General features: G+C 36.8%; 1 protein-coding gene across 3 annotated transcripts in view; it reads left to right on the top strand.

The window, feature by feature from the left end:
- The first annotated feature begins 16,927 nt into the window (after positions 1–16,927).
- Positions 16,928–22,477, top strand: part of LOC117301351 (roundabout homolog 1-like) — an 85,110-nt gene continuing 79,560 nt past the window's right edge. For all 3 annotated transcript variants that reach the window (XM_033785276.1, XM_033785277.1, XM_033785275.1), the window contains exon 1: positions 16,928–17,464. In XM_033785276.1, coding sequence (XP_033641167.1) covers positions 17,410–17,464 — 55 coding nt within the window. In that variant the 5' untranslated portion in view covers positions 16,928–17,409. The remainder of the gene's footprint in view (positions 17,465–22,477) is intronic.

Below are 22,477 nucleotides of genomic sequence, written 5' to 3'. Positions count from 1 at the left end.
AAACAGTTCTTTTATGAAAATGGGACTCGGTCAACATAAAACATGTTTGTGCAGTGAGTCTTGGTAAGAAATGAGTATAACGGAAAAATACTGATGGTGTACAGTGTAGGCTACACTGGCTATGGTTTTAACTATACGCCCTGTAGTAAGGATGCTTGTGGATTTCGTACTAACTGCTAATAAACAGTATGTTCATACATAAATTTCATCAATTTAGGGTATAAAAAACTTAGTCACTCAGCCTTTATGTCTTTGCTTTGTTAATTTAAAGGCACCAGACACCTTTGGTAATTTTTAAAGACCGGTCTTCTCACTTGGTGTATCTCAACATATGCATAAAATGGGGAGCCGTTTCTCACAATGTTTTATATACCATTGCTTGTTACCAAAGTAAGTTTTTTTGCTAAACAGTATTTTGAGTTACATTGCTGCCGTTTGAATAGTACTTTTAAAGTCTTTAGCTAATGTTATACAAACGGCACAGGGCTTATATGACCTGTATATATAATATCTACCTACTGTGCAAAATAAGTTCTCTAAGATGGGTAGGTAAACAGTTGTTCCCTGATTGACCCTTTGCCGAAACACTTCTAGATTCAGAATGTATCCTTGTTATTTTGTTTTGACAGAACTCCTGATAAAGATAAGCATTTGCTTGATTGGAATATTCCCCATTGATTTCACTCTTTTGTCATGAAAGAATATTGCTATGGCTACTATCTCGACGAGAGCTTTCTGATCAGTATTATTTTTATATTTGGACTGGAAAATGCCGGGGAGCGAAAATGAGACACTCCAAGTTGCTACTTTATGCTAATTATCATTTGCCATTCTGCCAGTCTTTACTTTCATATAATCTATCTGTTTCCGCTTGTCCATACTTATACAGGGGTAGATTTTACATTGTATTGTGTGAGAATCCTGCACATTAAGTGCATCCCGACGGTCTAGCCATTCCTTTGATATGGAGGATGTTTACGAGTCCTTACCGAGAAGATCCGCCAGTCATTAATGGACTACAAGATAGTTATTTTCAGCCTGGAACTAGTGGCTTGGTCCCAGGACAGACCCGTTTAGCAACTTAATCTTACACCAAACAGGAGGACTATAAGAAATGTTGAACTGTTCTCAGCCAATGACATTTAGATGGGAATAAAGCTGATATAGAAGAGCTGTCTTCTAGAATAGTATACTGGAAAGTACAAAAGGGCTGCTTGGGTCATCCCATAATGCAGTTTAATAAACCTTTAAATGTCATGATGCCTCCATCTTGGTCATGTTCCTCATGTCAACTAACAATAATGTATGCTAATAATCATTTTTCAAATAGGATCGAACCAGACTATTTTGTTCTTCCAGCCTCAGTTTTGTTACATTGATATCAATGGGAGACTTTCCAATGCTAGGTGGCAGCAGACTCACCATGTTCTGAGCATGCGCATAATTCTGAGAACAATGGCTTTACCCGGTAGGTCTGCTGCTACCTATCGTCCCAGAAAGTCTCCTATTGGAGAAATTCAAGATGGCTGCACCATGATGAAGGTCTATTAGGAAAACAAAGTACCATGACCTGTACTCAAATGGGCTGATAATTAACGGATAATGGTGTGCCCATTTATGGACAGAGCCCACCTGAGAAGGTTATCATTGGTCAGAAACCTTGGCCAACTATTTTGTCGTCTTTCTCACGTGTACTACATCTCTTACCTTTGTCATTCTCTGATTGAAAACTAACATTGAACCATGGTGCGTTATTTCTGTAAGCAAGAACAGTTAGTGTCATATTTACAGGAGTAACTATTTCCTTCCTCCATACTATATAATCTATAGTAAACAAAACTGAACACTCTACATATGGTATGATTGCCTCGTGTGCGGAGTTGCTATATTTTTTGTTCAATTAACAAAAAGGTTTCTATTTAAGAAAACCAAAACAACTTGTACAAAATAGACATGAAATCTCTTTAATAACACATTCACAAACTTCTAGGAACCCTTCTAAACAGCTTTTGACTACTCCATGTATACACTAACTCTGTACTCAAAACCAGTTGGGAATTATTAATTTTTTAATGAAGCTGTGAAGCGTCCATTAATTATCCATTTTGGACCCTATTGTAAATATTTGATTGTCGTGACAGTAATACATGGTAAAATAATGGACGACACGTGATGAATGTTCAAATGACAAGATCTGTCTTTTGGGTATATATTATATTATTTAAAAGCTGACATTTTGGCTCTGTCCTGATTGTCTGACTTTCAATGTTACCTACATGGTCGTGCTTTATGTAGTACAAGGCAAATATCAACGATAGATCATACAACAATTATAAACATGAAACCGATAAACTATGACTATAATTCAATTTGAGAAGAGAGCTTGCATCATCCTGAGAATGTACACCAGACTTGTTTTGTGATGTGTTGAATCAGCACAACGGTGGGTGGAATGGAATCCCAGTCATGCCTCTTCATGGGGCGAGTGTCTTGGGCAGGATACCATACGCTGCTCCTCTCCAACCAGGTGTATAATTTGGGCTTGAGAGTTGAATGGTAATCAGGATGGTAATGTTTTGTGATGATTTGACAGTTTCTTTGTACTTGGTTGTGTGATGTGGTAAAGCAATAGGGAATGAAGACATTTTTTAGAGAAAGAGTACACATCATAGGATGACAACACACAAAATGAGATCTTTATGATCTTTGTTTTCTAAAGTTTTTTTGTTTTCTGTGTGAGAAATGAGCCATGACCAGAATTTTTCGCTATCAAGAAATTGTGTGATACTCCGACTTTTAAAAACATTGGTTCTGTCTTGCTTGTCATTAGTCATGGGAACTTTTTCAGTCCACATTGAAAAAAATACTTGATCATGCTGGGGGACTGAAATACGTCTTGCCTGCTTTCATGGAAGAACGTTTGCTATTTTGAATGATATTGGTACAACAAGGTCCATGTCCTGCAGTTGTTGCTTTGTGAAACTCTTTGGGGGCAAAATGGTGTATAGCTGTGGATCAATAAGCCAAATGTCAGAAGTAATAGGGCCAGTTGGGCACCATTTGATGTTTATTGAAGTGGGAAATAAAGGCTTATTGTTACCTTTATGGCCATTGACTAAGCCCACAAGCAGTGAAATGGCTTTTGTTGTAATGATAACAAACTCCCTACATCGAGATTCAATTATGGGTCTGATGTGATTCCCTGGAAGAAAAAAAAAAAAACTCCAAGGGATCCCAAAATACCAAAGCCAGTAAACAACTGGTAATGTAGCCATTAGGCCTTGGTATGTGGTGCTTTATGTATTATAAGAACTCTCAGCATCTCAGATGATATCAGTCTGTATACCTTAATGGGGTGCGTTCGTTTAGCTTCCCTGGGTCAACCCCGGTCTGCCCCGGTACGTTCGAATAGCTTTGACGGGGCTCACCCGGGTCAGCCCCCAGTGCCCTGCTTGTGGAGTGGGTCACTTGGGGGTGACCTGAGGTGCATGCTGTCACCACGAGAGGGTGAGTGTGATCCTTCAATTAGCTCTTGCCAGGGGCTCACCCGAGTGAGCAGTGCGGGGTCGACCCGGGGAAGGTTATCGAACGCACCCAAAGAGACTGGACACCTTCGGTAATGGTCATAGACCAGTCTTCTCACTTGGTGTATCTCAACATATGCATAAAATGACAAACCTGTGAAAATTTGAAATCAATTGGTCCAAGAAGTTGCGAGATGATAACGGAAGAAAAGAAAAACTTTTCGCCCAAGTTGTGTGCTTTTAGATGCTTAAAATCGAGACCTCAAAATCAAATTTTGAAGTCTCGAAATCAAATTTAAATATTTTAGTGAGAAATAAGTTCTTTCTTGAAAACGATGTTACTTCAGAGCATGGAGGTATTTCTACCTCCATGTTCAGAGGGAGCCGTTTCTCACAATGTTTGATACTAACAACATCTCTCCATTGATCCCTAACAAGAACGTTTTTATGCTAACAATTATTTTGAGCACTTACCAATAGTATCCAGTGCCTTTAAGCACAAATGGACATGAAGATGTGTGAACAAGCCATGAGAATTTATTAGATTATTCAATGTACAGCCTTGTGTTTTCATTGTAAAGACCACAAGACCATTCCGCATGTACCATGCGCAGCAGCGCAGTGAAGACTTTCAAGTGATTTTATTATTGTCATGTTTGAACAGGATGCATTGAATCTCGGAGACAATTTGAGGACAAAGGCTCTTGTAATGGCTTAACAATAAGGAAGAACCTCTTGTGTATTTTGATAGGCACTTATGCGTAATTGGACAAGCTGTTATTCACAGCCTGCAGTGTTGTCCACTCAAAACAATTTCTAACAAATGTGTACATTTCTACATTGTACTTTTCTCAATGGCACTTGCAAGAGATACTGAAGTGATGGATGTTTTTTTTTGTTCCAATCTCAAAATTTTCTTGAAGATGAAATTTATATCCTTCACAACTTGGGAACTATATTATATTATAGGATATAAATTTCCCAAGAAAGTTTGTCTAGAAATAACTAACTGCCCCTTTGTATAATAGTAAACTTAATTGTTCAGCTTCACTTGAAATGATGGGGTTGTTGACGTCATTGTGGTAAACTTATGGTATAGGCTTCAATTTTACTCAGGAATGCACTGCCATCTTTTAGTTGGGAAATTTTGGGTTACATCTTCTGTCTTTTCACCAAAACGAACTCCAGCATTTGTCTTATGTAAAAGGTAGTCCTATTCAGGTTTTATTTGACACGTTTCTCAAGTTCTCTCTTTTCATTGTCAATAGACTAGTTTCCCTTTTATTGGTTTGGTTGTATAAGGTTGAATGGAAATAAAAAACAATGTTAATTGGCTGAATAAAGTTTAAAGGCACCAAACACGTTGGTAATTACTCAAAATAATTGTTAGCATAAAAACTAACTTGGTAATGAGCAATGAAGAGCTTTTGATAGTAAAAAACATTACAAGAAATGGCTCACTCTAAATACAGTAACGTAAATTTGAGAAAGAGGTAATTTCTCACTCAAATAATACGAGGCCTGAAGCCTTTTATTATGCATCTAAAAGCAAGGGCGTTTTCCTTTCATTATTCTCTTACAACTTCGATGACCAATAGAGCCAAAATTTTCACAGGTTTGTTATTTCATGCATAAGTTGGGGTACACCAAGTGAGAATACTGGTCAATGTCGCGGGCAATTAATGATAAATCTTGCGGGATAAAGTAAGGAGAAAGAACTGACTGAAACACTTGTTCCCTGAACCGAAATTGTATCTGGAATGTTTACAATGATTGGTTCTCACAACTGGCAAATTTTCCTCGTTTATTTACATCCTGGGTACATGTGTTGTTGTTTCACTTATTTGGTCATCTACCAATCAGTTGTGATTATTCCTGATTTAGTTTGATATTTGTCTACCCAGTGGGTGTCAAGGCCTCACCAAGGGAATTCTCTTGTAGCCATCACAGACCCAGCATGATTTGCACCTTCTAACTGCTCTCTGTGAACCACGTTCTCGCACCACAAGCTTTCTGCAGTGTTTAACAGCGCCACATTGCTCGCCAGTGTTTCCTGAACACCATGGTTTCACACTCGCTGTTTGGCAAATCACAGTCAATTTGTATTGTGGCCATGAAATAAAAGAAATGTTACTGGGAAACAGCCTCGCCGTTGACTTGCGCTCTTAATTGGGGTCATATAATGATTAGCATTTGTGGTGTTCTCACACACCACTTGTTGTGCCATGTTTTGATATTGAGACTGACTTTGTAAGCTTAGTGGAGGGTCTAGCAGGGGATAACTACTCCCAGCTGATAAGGCTGAAGCTATGGCATTGTATAACTGACCTGAAATAACCTTTCTGCACAAGGTTATGGTTTGCATTGGCAGATCCAAGACTTTGACAGGCACCAGACTAATCATGGAGAAATCAAAAGGCGCATCCTGTACCATCCATGGAGGTAGCTTCGGCTAAGTGCTGTTTACACCAATTCCCAGAACTGAGACTGAGTTGTCTCAGCGGAAACAGATTACTAGACAGAAACACTTAGTTTTGCTTTTTTAGTTGAAAAATCCTGCTTAGCAATGCAGTATGTTGTTTTGCTTTTATTATGTAAGGGATCTGGGAACGCACTTTTTTAACACGCTGAAGCATTTCTTTAAGAAAAGTACTGAAAGCTTAGTATTGTCTGTTTAGTTGGTCTTAGTAGTTTAGCTTTAGAACATTGGTCTGAAGGAGCCGTCAGAATGGACATATCTGACTTAATGGCTTTAATGGAAAGGTTGTATGAACCAAGGTTTCTGCAGTCTTATTAATGAAGTGGAGCAATAGTCTTGCCTGCCCCCAGGCTACGGAACTACCTAGAGCTAAGAGGAAGGCATGGATGAGGTAGTCATGCTCCCACAGTACATAGTCAAATCATATAAAGACTTACTAATGAATGTGAAGGTTACTTTTATTAGATACTCGGATCACTTGCAAAAAAATTCTGATTTGCTTCCAAGTACTCGTCAGTTGTTTTCTTTCCTTTTTCCACATCCGTTTTTTTTTTTCTCCATTGTTGGGGGGGGGGGGGATTGGTATTTAAACTCTCACTGGTCCACCACACCCTGAAGAAAAAGTTGGTGTTACAACCTATCAAAACGTGAATTAGAAATAACCAAATTACTGGAAACTTCTATGATGTATTTCTTTTGATATAAATGAAAGACAGCATTGAGTCTGCCTCACTGAAAGATGGTGTAGAATTTAGTTGTGGCTCATCTGAATACTATTATATATGAGTAGGAGTGTGGCAGCATCAATCATTACTCACAGCGCATACATCAATGCACCGCTGGGCTAAATGTGTACACAACGGAATCTGAATTATGTGAATTTGAGACATCGTGGAGAAATAGCATCCTGTAATTGTCAAGTACTTGGCAGGATTGATTATCACTAGTCTACATCAAGATGTAACCTGTCTTTATAACTGACCCTTTAGAAGAATAAATACCGTGAAGTTCATCTCAAACAATTCACTTCTTGATTGAGCTGTGAGGATGTTTTCGGTCAAAATCTGAGTCTGTATTAAAGCTTAAAATGTTGATGATGCTGGTAGGCCAAGATTTTGAATTATGGAAAGTGTAGTCCACTGTCATATCACTGACACAGATCAAGAATCATTATGGTGTTAGTGTCAGAAAAGTCAATGTTAAAAACAAATTGCTATTTTTTTCTATGAATTTAGGGTGGGTGGGTCCAAAAAAAAAACCTGAAAATCAATATTCAGTTTGACAAATACATATCATATCTAAAAAAGAAGGTCCGGTTTGGATCGAAAGCTAAGGCCATCTATCCTACGCATTATATCTAATATTTTACAATAACAAAGAGAAGAAGACAAGATAGCCAGCGGGCCAAGCTGGCAGGATTGTTGTTAATCCTGACTCAACTTAAAAGTTGTTTGTTTAAACAAACAACTGATTTTGAAGAAATCTCCTAAAACATCTGGTTATTTTAGGCACTACTTTGTTCTTCAGGGTATAAGTTGTTTTATGAACAGTTATTTTATGTTTAACATTGACTATTCTGAATGGGGCCTTTGTGCTAGCTTGCTGAGATGTTATTTCATTTCAGCCGAATGCAGTATATGAAACAAACACACAAAATGAGTAAGGGGTTAACGTGTCAATAATTTTATTTTAATAGATTTGTTGTGTTATAAAGTACTTGTGGAAAATAATTTCAAGAGGAAACCTCGCCAGGACCTTGCACAAAATAGACATTATGTATAATTGTGATGTCACAGGATAGAATAGTGTTCATTGTGCATTGTGTCGTGCATTTCAAATGTTTCATTGTCCTTTCAGTCACAAGATGGTCACAGAGTGACGTCAGTGCTTAAGGTCTACTTAAGCATTTGGCTGAGCATTTGGCTGTCAGCGTTCTTGCTATTGAAAATACATTGGCAAAAGTAACAATAAAATTGTATCCATGGCTGCAGAAAAACCAATTTGGATATGACCAAACATACACAGCAATAAACAACGGATTTGCATTAAAACTTACTTGGTAACAAGCATTGGAGTGTCGTGATAGCATAAAACATTGTTGGAAACCTCTCTGAAGTAACGTTCATTTTGAGAAAGAGGTCATTTCTAACTAAAATATTAAAATACTTCAGGCCTGAAGCACTTTTAGGCATCTGAAAGCACGCATCTGAAAGCACACAACTTGTGCAACAAAGGTGTTTTTCTTTCATTATTCTCTTGCATCTTGAGTTCAAATTTTCATAGATTTGTTGTTTTATGCATACTTTCCGACACACCAAGTGAGAAGACTGCTCTTTGACAATTACCAAATGTGGCCAGTGCCTTTAAGACCAGCGCTATGCACAAATAATTCTTCGCAGTGTATTGTTTGAATGGTCATGGAATCTTGTAGTCTGTTGAAATGTAACCAAACCCAATGGAAATAAGCGCCACGAGATCCAGCTTGACACTAGCCAGGCAAGAAGTTCATTTCAAACAATTTGTTGCATTGCTTGAATTGAGTTGCACTCTGAGAGTGTTTTCATTTAGTGCATACTTCACCTATTGCACTCAATCAGGCTCAAGAGTTCAGACTAGAAGCACTTGCCTCCAGACAGATAAGTGTGTAAGAAAATTATTATTTGCACTTGCATATTTTATATTTTGGCAATCAATGGTATGGCTATGCCGTCTGAGGACAACTTGAGGATGATCCAGGAGGAGGAAAGATGAGGGTTTGAAATAAACACACTTCTATGGCCTTATTTTAAATTATGGCGTGGGCTTGGTCTCGGGATTAGGCTCTGTAAATGATTTTGAAAATGTGCGCTTTCGGTATGGGGCTTTAAACAGGCGGACAGAGCCAGGAGGGGGGGGGGGGGGGCCCAAGTTGAAGGAAGTTTAGCTATCACTGTATAAAGGAATAATCGTAACTTGTTTGAAAAGTGTCATTTAAGTTCTTGGGGTAAAATATCATAGTGAAACATGATTTTGATAGAATTATAGATTTTAGTTAAAACATGCTCATCTTCATTGGACTATTACAAAAGGGATATAAGCTTTTGGCACCACAATAGAATTGAATAGTCTTTATTAATATCAGCTTTATGTCCATATTAAGCTTTTAGTAATACAACACTGATTTAATATTTTTTCCTAGTAATCATTCATACTTTATCATGTATTAAAATTGGCTTGATCAATTATTCAATCAAATAAGTTCATCTGGATTGATGATAATCATGGATTATTAGGGTTTTTTAAATTTTTGTTTTTGGTATTATTTTAAATTTGTATTATCTTCGCAGACAGCACTTTCTAGGAGTATCATTAAAATATATTGTATCTGCTTTTTTTGACAAGGAATGGTTCAGACATTGATAAGGTATTGTTACGAGGCTTACCATGTGCAATTCAGCACGTTGAATTCCAATCTATTTCTAGGCTGAACGGTATGGAAGTTCCAAGGGGGCATTCACTCTATTTATTCTTAAAGGATCGTGGTACTTTTTGTCACAAAAAATACAATGTCCACAGATTTACATTTAACTTACACAGTTTAAATATAGTAATAATAGAAAGCTTCCCTTTAAATATTACTTGCTGAGGGGCTGTAGTTTTTTTAAGAAATGTGTAAATGTCATATAAATATGTTTTACATGCTAAAATATAAAAAAAATCGCACTGAGACGAAAGTTAGTTGTCTGCCTACAAAAAGTACCCAAATCCTTCAAAGGCACTGTACCATAAAATACCAAGCCTGTGAAAATTTGGGCTCAATTGGTCATTGAAGTTGCGAGAAAATGATGAACGAAAAAACACCCTTGTTGGACGAACTTGTATACTTTCAGATAGGAATAAAAGACTTCTAGGTAGAATTCTTTTAATATTTTAGTGAGAAATAACCTCTTTCTCAAAAACTACGTTACTTCAGAGGGAGCCGTTTCTCACAATCATCAGCTGTCCAATGCTCGCTATATTTGTTTTGAGATATTACCAAATGTGAACCTTCCCTTTAAATGAAAGAGCGACGAGGTAACACCCTTAGCAACTGAAATGGTCAAGCTTTCAGATTTTAGGACATAGTCAATAAAACTGTCTTTAGATGTAGACTTATCATTAAGTTGACAAGAACACTGTAAAAACATTAATAACATTTCCCTTCCGGCGGCATAAAGACTTCATCTATGATGACACACTAGAGTAAGGACTTACTCCATGACGACACGAACCACACTGTTATTTTAAACCGCAATAAAACATTAAATTCGAAATACAAACTTCATCATAAAAATTAAACCTTTAAGATTGATTGCTAAGCATCAAAAGTACTGTTATTGTATTAAAAATTCTTGAATAAAAATTTCTGTATTGTCTGCTTCAAGACATTGCCAATGTCTTTTGACAAAAATAGATGTTTTTTGAGCATATTGAAAGCTAAAAATCTTAATCACAAAGTCACATCACAATAGAGGTTTTTTCTGCATAATTTTATGGTTACCTCAAACATGCCTCAAGCATGCACAAAGGATGTCTATAGTACCCAAAGACAGACATTGCATTCTTGGTTCTCGTAGGTAAAATACTATTTTATATATCTGCAATTCATTGCTTATTCATAATAAGTTTTGGTTTTCACTTTGTGTTCCAAGTGATTGTTCCCTTCCTATAGTTGTTTACAGCTATCGCAGCTATTTGGTTGTTTATTGGATAAACTACCAAGACTACATGATTCTTGCCCCCCCCCCCCCCCATACACACAGAAATTCTGGTTCAGATAAGAAGCCTGTTCGGTCCAAAACCACACTGCGATGCAGGGTACCAGATTAGACTGTGCACTATGTTTTGTTACATTTGGACCAAAAATTGGTCCCTCAATAAAGCAACTCTCTCAATTCACAGCTCCAGTTGCTTTGAGAGTGAAAGTCGTCTGTGTTACCCTTTTTGAGCGATATTGGAACGAACTTTACCCTAAATCGAGATGAAAGCATCCGTCTTTGAGTCACTCTGAATAGAGTTGTCCACCATATGACTCTTTGCAAGAGTGGTGGTGGACAAAACGAGAGGTTTATTCACTCTTTTACATTAAAGATTCTGGACACTATCGGCAATTCTCAAAGACCAGTCTTCTCACTTGGTGTATCTCAACATATGCATTAAATGACAAACCTGGGAAAATTTGAGCTCGATTGGCCGTCGGAGTTGCGAGAAAACTATGAAAGAAAAAAACACCCTTGTCACTCGAAGTTGTGTGCTTTCAGATGCTTGATTTCGAGACCTCAGATTCTAAACTTGAGGACTCGAAATCAAATTCGTGGAAGATTACTTCTTTCTCGAAAACTACGTCACTTCAGAGGGAGCTGTTTCAAATTCGTGGAAGATTACTTCTTTCTCGAAAACTACGTCACTTCAGAGGGAGCTGTTTCTCACAATGTTTTATACTATCAACCTCTCCCCATTACTCGTAATCAAGAAAGGTTTTATGATAATAAATGTTTTGATTAATTACCAATAGTGTCCACTGCCTTTAAGAGAGTAGTCTCATCCTGTACATGTGTTTACATTATGAAGACACCTGGATAGGACAACATTCCAAATGACTAAACCGTTCTCATTGTAAAGAAATAATTTCCTGTACATTGAAGAAGCGTGAGGTAGTCACATTCAAAGCTTTGTTCATTTAGTACTTGCCATGTTGGGCCATCTGTTTTCATTCAAATCAACTTGGTAATTACAAGGGCCTTTAAAAGGATGTGGTTAAAAAAAACACATATTAAAGGCGCTGGACACTATTGGTAATTACTCAAAATAATTGTAAGCATAAAAACTTACTTGGTTACAAGCAATATGGAGAGCTGTTGATGGTATAAAACATTGTGAGAAACTGCTCCCTCTGAACATAGAGGTAGTAACGTACTTTTCAAGAAAAATATAAGTTTCCACAAATTTGATTTTGAGGTCCTGAAATCAAGCATCTGAAAGCACGCAACTTTGTGTGACAAGGGTGTTTTTTCTTCCATTATTTTATCTCGCAACTTTGACGACCAATTGAGTTCAAATGCTCACAGGTTTGTTACTTGTGCATATGTTGAGATACACCAAGTGAGAATACTGGTCTTTGAAAACTACCATTAGTGTTCAGTGTCTTTGAAAAAAAAAAAAAAAATTATTAGGTGTGCTGTAATTTATGTGAAGAAACCGCTTTTTTTGTTCTTTCTGGGTTTAGTTTTTGTGGTTAAAGTTGATCCTCTTGGAAAATATTCTGGACAGAAAACAAATAAGTTTCATCGAAACAAATATTCCAACGATTCAATAAGATGTGTGACACATTATGATTGTATTAAAATATTTTGAGTACCTGTATGTATGTCTATACTTCGAGGACACAGGGGGGGGGGGGCACTTTGATGTTGACAGTCATTTAGTTTCAACATTATATTTACTGGCTTGAAAGCCAGTGGCTCCTCATTTTATTCATCCCAAAATAGAAACCAGGTTTATTTGTCAATTTGTGAAAATAACTTGAGGGTCTAGTTAAACTGCATTGACATTGGGCTTTTGCGTATGACGTTGGGTATGGGAATCAATATTCACAGTCTCTTATGATTAAAGATGATACAGCGTTGCTTTACTCGTGAACGTGGATCAAGTGAAAACTGCGGTATTAAAAAAATCCCAATCTAAAAAGTTGTTATTTATGTAAATAACGGTTTTAGTTTTGAAATTAAGTAGAAAGAGATGTCCTTTCTTCCATGAATGAAGCAACATTACAGAAAGGAGAAACTATCACTTTGTAGTTATAGACGCTATATTAAAAGTACACACATTTGAAAAAATATCACTTGCCAGAAAATCATGCAATGCTAATTATTTTGACTGGTTCTGTAGTCACTGTTAAAGGCACATGACACCTTTGGTAATTGTCAAAGACCATTCTTCTCACTTGTTCTTCTCAAACTCAATTGTTCGTCGAAGTTGCGAGAGGATATTGAAGAAAAAACACCCTTGTCGCACAAGTTATGTACAACTGAGGTCTTGAATTCAATTCAAATATTTGAGTGAGAAATTACTTCTTTCTCAAAAACTCTGTTACTTCAGAGGGAGCCGTTTCTCACAATGGTTTATAGTATCAACAGCTTTCTTTTGGTTGTTACCAAGTAAGTTTTTATGCTAACAATTATTTGAGTAATTACCAATAGTGTCCATGCCTTTAAGATCAGTACTTTGTCAATATTGATTGTGATTTTTATTGTGACCGTGCACTTTGCTTAGCAATTTTAATTGCTAAGCAAGAATGTAAGAATGATACATATCATCAAGATGAAACTTAGCTCTTTGTGAAACGGAGCCCAGGTCTTGCCAAGACTACTATTTACCAATATTATATCCAAGAAAATCCTGCCAGTTTTCTTGTCTTGGTTGTGCACGAGACAGCCAGACAGTTCTCCATTAATAAGCCATGCTAAGGGTTTCTATGGCAGCCATTGTAGTCAATACAAAAGTACATGTGTGCTTGTAAATCCTAAATTCATTTATTCATAACAAAAAACCTAATCCTCTGAAAAGTACAATTGAATTGTATATTTCGATAAGAGGTAAATTATTCAGCCAACTGAAAGATATTTCGACAATAGACTGGAATATAGTATTTTTTAATTAAGTTGTGATTATTTGTACATTGCTTTCTAGAAAAAGAGAAAAGTTGTTTCATTTGGGAGTTGTAGTGAAATTTTCAGTGTATAATTAAATAGGCTCAGTGAAACTCAGTGTTAATTCAATGAGGGAGGAGTCACTGTTGTTAAACTTCTTCATTTTCGAATTTTGGGAAACATCTGATGCAAGACTCCTAGGCACCTGTATTATTATCCTCATATAGAAATGTTTGCGATAACACCATGTAATGACTATTATCTCTAATGAGTTGGGGTGGTTCTGAAAAGAACCGTTGGTTTCAACTCGACGTTTCGATCAGTATGCTCTGATTGTCTTCTGGAGATCGCACAGAGTACACTATATATAGAAAGGTTTGCGATAACACCATGTAATGACTATCTCTAATGAGTTGGGGTGGTTCTGAAAAGAACAGTTGGTTTCAACTTGACGTTTCGATCAGTATGCTCTGATCGTCTTTTGGAGAAATATCCAGTCTTTTATTATTTGAATGAGAAATGACCTCTTTCTCAAAAAACTATGTTACTTCAGAGGGAGCCGTTTCTCTTAAATATTTTCTACCACCAACAGATCTCCATTGCTCGTTAATACCAAGTAAGTTTTTATGCTAACAATTACTTTGAGTAATTACCAATAGTGTCCAGTTCCTTTAATATAATTACAATTTTAATAGGTTTATTACCACCATAAATCTACCGAAAGACTATAGAAAGACATAGTTGTTTTTCGGCGCAAACAAATTTGGAGAACAAAGCAAAGGTTATGTTTCGGGGAGCCCTAACCACCAAGCCTAAGGGCAGGATTTCATGAATAAACATCATTTCTCAATAAAAATCTGACTAATCAGGGGAATTAAAAGAAAAACTTTTTGAAATCTGTGACCCAGAGAAAATGTGACTTTCTTGTGGTTGTGAGGGAACCGGTGACTGGCCTCTAATGCCCATTGTGGGGGCATTGAATTGACTTACTGAGGAAAGTCTCTGTAAAGACGATTCTGTGCTCAGTCAGAGTTTAAGAGATTGGTTTAAAAAATTATGTTATTCCATCAGGGCCCAATTTCATAGAGCTGCTGAAGCAGAAAATATTGCTTTCACAATATTGTCCAATGAGCAGAAAAGAGCAGGATACCAGTCAAATATTGTTCATGTGACATGGTGGTTAAGCTGGTAACCTTATTCTGGTAAGCATAATTGTTATGCTTAGCTACTTTCTGGGCCTGGTGTGGTTTGAATGACCTTTGTGACTTATAGCAGTGATGTCATTTACCTTGCTTAACAATTGTCTTCTATCTAAGCAGAAAAGAGCAGGATACCAGTCACATATGTGAGAACAAATGAAAAGGTTTTGTTGCTTAGCTACTTTTTGTGCCTGGTGTGGTATGAATGACCTTTTTGACTTGGAGCAGTGATGTCATTTACCTTGCTTAACTAGAAGAAAAGAGCAGGATACCAGTCACAAATTGTTCATGTGACATGGTGGTTAAGCTGTTAACCTTATTCTGGTAAGCATAATGTTGTTATGCTTAGCTACTTTTTGTGCCTGGGCCCAATTTCATAAAGGTGCTAAGCACATAAATTTGCTTAGCATGACATTTTTGCCTTGATAAAAACAGGATTACCAACCAAATTTCCGGATAGGCAAACAACAGCTGAACAATCACGAACAATATGCAACAAATGGAAATTCGGTTGATAATCCTGTTTTAATCAAGGAAGAAAGTTCATGCTAAGCAAATGTTTGTGCTTAGCAGCTCTATGAAATTAGGCCCCAGGTGTGGTATGAATGACCTTTGGGACTTAGAGCAATGATGTCATTTACCTTGAGTGTAACATGGAACCCTCCTCCATAAACAGCAGGAAACATCCTCTCTACTTTACATCAAGAAATGTTCATCAACAACACACCCATCAACTCCAATGAAAACCCCCCTCTAGCTTAGCTTTGATCTTTCCCAGTTTCCTGGAGGAGACTATTGAGGGAAAAATACGCTGAGGGGTTTGCAAAAAAATAAAGTGGAGACATAATGTACACACACCTACTGTACAACTTGTCAAGAATCGTCACATGCTTCAAATATAAACGCATTCATTTTTGAAGTCTTTGCTGTATGATTTGATTAACCTGCCTTTATTTGATCAGTAACTTTACAAGGTTTTGGCTAAAGTGCATTGCTCTACCAGTGTCAACGTATGACAAATTTGATGTAAAAAAAGGAAATTGATTTTTGATGGCTTCATAACAATTTATTGTGCACGATGTGTGGGAACATTCCAGTTTTTTTTATGATTGCTATTGAAGGCAAACAAATAAACCAGTGACCATGAAGTAACATTTGATTTAAAAGGCAGTACAACTTGGCGTGTTTGACAGCTTTACCAATAAAGCCAATAATATTGCACACACTGGATAAACAATGTATTGAATGGATGGGCTTACCGAGCTGTGTTAAATAGGATTGGAGTTTGGCGACAGAGTACTGGGCAAATTTTCTCTATAGCGGGGCTTACTAAGCACATCTGTGTGTGTTCTAATAATAAGATTTGATGAGGGTGTTGTTAATATGCCAAGAGCAATACTAGGGAGTAGTGGAGGAATATTGAAAGAACCCAGAGGCCATCTGCTTCTACAGCCAGCCATCTACCTCCCCCCTCTCAAGAAACAAACGCTATGTGGTCACAACCACGCAACCTGGCCTGTGGATGTTATATCAGTAGCTTACTGCCTCCCCTACAAACTCTAAGAAACACCAGGGTATATTATCACCAATCCTCAAGGCACGGTAGCTTTATACTTTATGCAAATATTTAGCAACACTTACAATTTATTGTTTAAAATGACAACAAACTAAACTGAAATACTAAACTGACTAAAGAGATACGTTTTTGTAAATTTGAAAGAAATAGGCCTGGCAGAAACTAGAAAGCATTAGACAATATAGGATCTAAATCTACCCCAGGACACTTCTAAATAGTCTTTAAAAATTACTCAAGTTCAGAAGAGAAAAAATACAAGTTGCTGTGTGCTAAAAAAATACAAGATAAAACTTTGGTTGTGTGACCATCAGGTGTGCATCACAAACCCCCCTATTTGGACATAATGGTAGAGTCCTAGTGCAATCTGTTAGGGGCCTTAAGACATTTACCAGGTGTGTTGCATGGAGTGAGGATATGTCCATATCATTGCATGCTGGGTGAGGCCACTGTGTAGGCGAGTCTTTGTGGGGCAAGCGGCTAGATCTGTAAACATTTCCACTTGATTACAAGTTGGTGTAGCTGGAGGTGGTGGTTTGACTGTGGGCATTTCATGTCTCATCTATTGCTAGGCCTAGGTGGATGCAGGACACACTAGATCACGCCTGGACATTCTAAACACAAGCTCTGTATATAATTGCCATCATAGCAAAGAAAAGCATCCCCTACAACAGAATTCCAGCAGTCTTCCCTGGGAACTGTGGACCGGAGTAAGTTTGTTGCCGAATTGTTAGTGATTGCTAGCCAGGCCGTCATCAAGTTATAATCAGAGTGTTGTTTGATGAGATTGGCAGTGGGTGACTGGAAGCATGCTGCAAGCTAGGATATGAATACATTCAGTCGACCTAGTTGTATGCATCAGGCAATAGGACGAGGAGTTGAAGTGATAATCATCAGTGAAGGATCTGTTGGATTGCTCTATGCTTGTTTCTTAAGTGGATCATAAAATCTTCAAGTACACTGAGATATGATGAGGAATACTGTCTTCACAGTCATAGTAGTTTTGGCATTGTCTCACGGTGGTAAGTTTGTTTCTTCTCATTTTGTGCATTTGTTGGTCAAACTTTCTTCCTCCATGATCAGAGCAAAATTAATTCAGAACTTTATCCATCTTATTTCCTCCCTTATTTTATGATAATCTGCACTTATAAAGAAGACTGTGTTTGTTTTTGCATTGAGGTAGGTTTTTGATTGGCAATAAAACAGTTTTCTTGTGTCTTTTTTATGAAAATATCTTCAAGTTCACACCCCATATTAAAAGACTTTGAGTGTGGATTGATTATTTGACAAGTTCTTGAAAAGAATGGATGTGAGTGTTTTACTCTTTTAAGATTAAAGATAAAAGTAGTGTTGATTAAAAAAGAAGATAGCGGTGAAGCATAGAGGGTAGAAGTTGCGATAACGTAACCCTCCACCATCAGGAGGAGGGTTACGTTATCACAACAACTAATAAGAGGATAGCCTCCCGATGAACTAACCAACAAAATCCTCATCAGAAATCAAGTTAAAAGTTCTGTCCAAATCAGGTCCTCTTTGTGTTTTTACTTCAATTCAGCTCAACTAGATTTTTGCTTCCCTTCAAAATGTAAGTGATATTAAATAGAGGAAACGGATAACAGTTATAAAGATCAAAGTTTAAAAACGATTTGTTAGATATTTTTTGGCTTGCGGACAATTTCTGTTTTCCTGTACTAGATTTGATTTCTCCACGAGTCAAGTGTTAAAAATGTTCCCCAACATTTCACGCCACATATATCAGACACTTTCACAACGATTTGTTTTTGTATCGCTGTCGTGCGAACCGCCTCAGTTGGTAAAACTCCAAATGAGTTGGTCGTACCATGGAGGTAGATGGTCGTACGTAACAACCCTACTACTTACTATGAAGAAAAGATTTAAGGAAATTCTACTTTACACATCTGCTTACAGGGGACTTAGCTGAAAGGTTTCAAGTTTGCAGTCAAAGTGAGCATCCCATCACTTCCACACACAAAAATGACTCACAATGAAATAACAGTGTCAGGTACATCACAGTGATTAGCATTCATTACACAAATGGCTAGTGTGGATTAGTGGTGTTGTTTCAGCCATGCTGTCATGACACAGTTCTTATTATTGGGATTTCTTTGTCTTGAAGTATCTGTCTAGTGATGATATACACTGCTTTTGTAATAGGAACTGAGCCATGCTATAATGTGGCTTTTGTTATAAGCTACCACCAGCACTGTTTATTGCACAGGAAGTAGTGTTCATAAATCTCCCCCATCACTTGATAGGCAGAATCTGTTGTCAAGGACCAATATATTCCTCTTGTTGTGTGGAGACTTAACACTTGCTAGACAGAAAGCCGATATGGCTAAATCATGTAATGAATATGTTTACTCAACATCAATGGAAAATGTAAAAATTATTAGTAATTGTTTAGCAATATTCACACCAGGAATAGGACTCTGAGTCTTCTGGGAGTCTATTCAATATGTAGACAATCCAAGGAACCAAAGATCGAAATAGAGTCTCACGTTTAGTATTAACATTTTTGGGGGTTAAATTATCTGCTCCTATTGATTTGTCAGGAAAGACAAATATTGTTTGTCACAAATCATGAGGGATAGAACTTTCACTTCAGGAAACATACAAATTTATTGTTTGTACCGGCAGAACTTTACTTAAACTCAGAAATACCAGATTTTGGGACTTTTTACTCTGCACCAAAGCTCAACACCCCCGGATCTGAGACAAGTTGTCAAAATTAACTTCCGCTCCCCCATCATGTCAAAGCTTTATGTTCACTGCATGCACTGACTGTACTTAATGCGTATATTTAGGTGCTGATAATATACTGGTATTTTGAGCAAAAATTATGATACTATACTTGTAGTGTAAAAATGATGATATTTATAGTGCAGAATCATATTGCTGTAAATTAGCAATATTAAACCATTTTTTTTTTACTTTGAAGTAACAATTACGATAAATCCAGTAGTAATCTCTGTTTCTGTTGTTCATCAATCTTGAATATTCATACAGTTTCCTGACGATGACTAGAGCAAGCTAGTCGAAACGTTGAGACCAATTCAAGAACTGACTCCTCTGTAGTGCAGTTAATAAGGATCCTATGAGCTGAAGTAGTAGTCCCAGCAAATTTTTCTATACCTTCTGCCTGGGTAGTAGTTAAAAAAGCAGGACAGTTCTTTTCAGAACTTAGAAGTCTCCCGAACATCCGATAAATCTACTCTGCGGTAGTAGAATAAAGAAAGACAGTTCTCTAAGAACAAACTCTACCTGGCAAGTAGATACACACATGGTGTTACCGCAAACCAAATATATATTATTCATCCTAATATTACTTCAGATCCAGTGATATGTACACTTTTTTGTGAATCCAAAGTGTTAATCTGCTGTAATGTTCTGTAAGATTCAAGGTTACGTTTAACTTAGAGGCACTGGACACTATTGGTAATTACTCAAAATAATTATTTGCATAAAACCTTACTTGGTAACGAGTAATGGAGAGCTGTTGATAGTATAAATCATTGTGAGAAACGGCTGAGCCCTCTGAAGTAACGTAGTTTTCAAAAAAGAAGTAATTTGTCACTGAAATATTTGAATTTGATTTCAAGACCTCTGAATTAGATTTTGAGGTCTCGAAATCAAGCATCTGAAAGCACACAACTACGTATGACAAGTGTGTTCTTTCATTATTATCTTGCAACTTAGACCACCAATTGAGCTCAAGTTTTCACAGGTTTGTTATTTTATTCATGTGTTGAGCTATACCAAGTGAGAAGACTGGTCTTTGACAATTACCAATTGTGTCCAGTGTCTTTTAAAGCTTCATTCTGATCACTCCAGAACTAAACGTGTAACTCGTCTACCAGCATGTTGACAATCCATGTGTTTTTATCATGTTTGTTCCAACCAAGCAGCGGCGGCTACATTTCCTTAATAAAATGAAGTGCATCGGAAGTGATTGCCAGTGACACCCTTTGAAGTTCACCTTTTGTTTGTGCCAAACTTGGTCAATACATTGATCACGTCCACTCGTTGAGTTTGGAGATGACTGAGTTGAACAATTTTCATAATCTTGTCGGGATGTTAGGAGACATTTATTCCAATCCAACCCAGTCATTAAGTACACCATACAAAGCTTAGATCCTTATTGCGTCTTAGAGGAACATAATTTTAATTATTCCGCACTTTCGTCTGGATTAAAAACAGTTAATAAATTTAAAAAAATAAAAAGATTTCAATGGTTAACATAACATTGCCTTTTGAAAAGTAGTAAATGTATGTTCAATGTTTACATTCAATAAATTGTCAAATGTTGCTCAGAAGGAAGCCTGAAGCACCAGGGTTTGTCAATTCCTTCAAGTGATAAATTTTCAACTAACGTTTTCCAAATAATATTTGTTATGGCATGAGATTGGTAAACATCAATATTTTCAAAATGAAGAAAAAAAAAATGTCTTTTACAAAATGACTTCCTTGTTAAAGTTGAGTATGAATCTAATCATTTTTTTCCAGTGTCTTGTAAATATACCAAGACATTTAACAACATACCAATTTAGATAATCACTTGTTTTCTGAAGCCTAATATCTTAACGCTTCTTGCTTTATACCCTCGCAGCAACACACTGTCTCCATGCATTAATCACTTCCAGAAATCTGGTCAAACTGTTATTTTGTTGCAAAAATTGCCACAAGAAGATATATTGGCCAATGTGTGAAAGAACGCTGTATATTTGACAGAATTGATTGATGACCAGTTACTGTAGTTTAGGCTGTTGTTCGACAATTATTTTTCTTCTGGAAAGCTTTTTAGGATGGATGTTCAGTGTTGCACACCGCCTTGTTCCAAATTGCTTTCATGGAAATTCATTTTTATAATTCCATTGATTTGTGGGACTAAAATATCAGGTAAAGATGTTTTTCAAGTTTTTGTAGGGATGAAACAAATTCATGTCTATTTAACCTTGCTTGAATGTTGTATATAATAATAAATAATAATAATAATAAGGACAATTTTTATTGCACATGTATCAACCTAATAAGGTGCTCAAAGCGCATGAAAAGAAGAAAACAGAAACAAATCAACAGAAGGAAGAGGGAACATTGGAAAAACAAAAGAAATAAACTACAAAAGCTGTTTGAAACAAATGAAATTTCAATTTGTCTTTAAAAGTGTCCACGCTGCCACTATCCCAAATGTGTTTTGGCAACTGATATCCATGGAGTTTTTTTGATACTTTATAAACAGGCAGGCATGAAGTGTTTCTGTTCAACTGTTGTTTTTGGGGAAGATTTCTTTACATTTTCTAAACTAAACCCTTTTACTTTCACGTCCCTATTTAAAATAGAGCACAATAATTTGTTAAAGTGAATTTTTATCAGTTCTTCTTCTAGAAAATGTGAGTTTCATGATGAAAGTCACAATTGAGTTTGTGATATTTCTGTTCTGTTGGAATTAAGAATGCTCTGCTTCCTCTTTGAAGAATATGTCTAGAGAATATCACTAAATGTCTGATACTTCCTTAGGGCAACAGAGGCAAGTGCCCCTTATACTACTGACCAATTTGGCCTTGGTGCCCCTTGAAAGTATAATGTACTTTCCCCCACCCGATATAGAGATACACTTACTTAGGAAAGTTGGCTTTGCTTTACTCATGAATTATCAGACCTATCCCATTGCTGGTTGGTTAACAGTTATAGCTGGATGGCAAGGTTGTGATTTTGTGTACAGCTTTTAGCTTGACTATATAATGGAGTTAAAACTGAGGTTTTTTTTTTCAACTGAGTATATCTTTTCTACACAACAATATGGCATCATAATAAACTCTAGCATATTGAAGATAGTGAAACACCGATTTGTATTCTGCCACTCAGTCAGAGCAAACACCAAGTCATCATGTTACTATCGCTCCAAGTGTTTATTAGTGTACATTGTATGTAGATATTTACACCGTGCTGCAGTTCAATCATCGTGGACAGCAACTTTCACTTTGAGGTAGAACATATTATAGAGTGGCTATGATCTC

This window comes from Asterias rubens, chromosome 17 (genome assembly GCF_902459465.1).
Source record: "Asterias rubens chromosome 17, eAstRub1.3, whole genome shotgun sequence".
Classification (NCBI taxonomy): Eukaryota; Metazoa; Echinodermata; class Asteroidea; order Forcipulatida; family Asteriidae; genus Asterias; species Asterias rubens.
The sequence above is the reverse complement of the archived record's forward strand: the minus strand, read 5'-3'. Positions and strand labels throughout refer to the sequence as shown.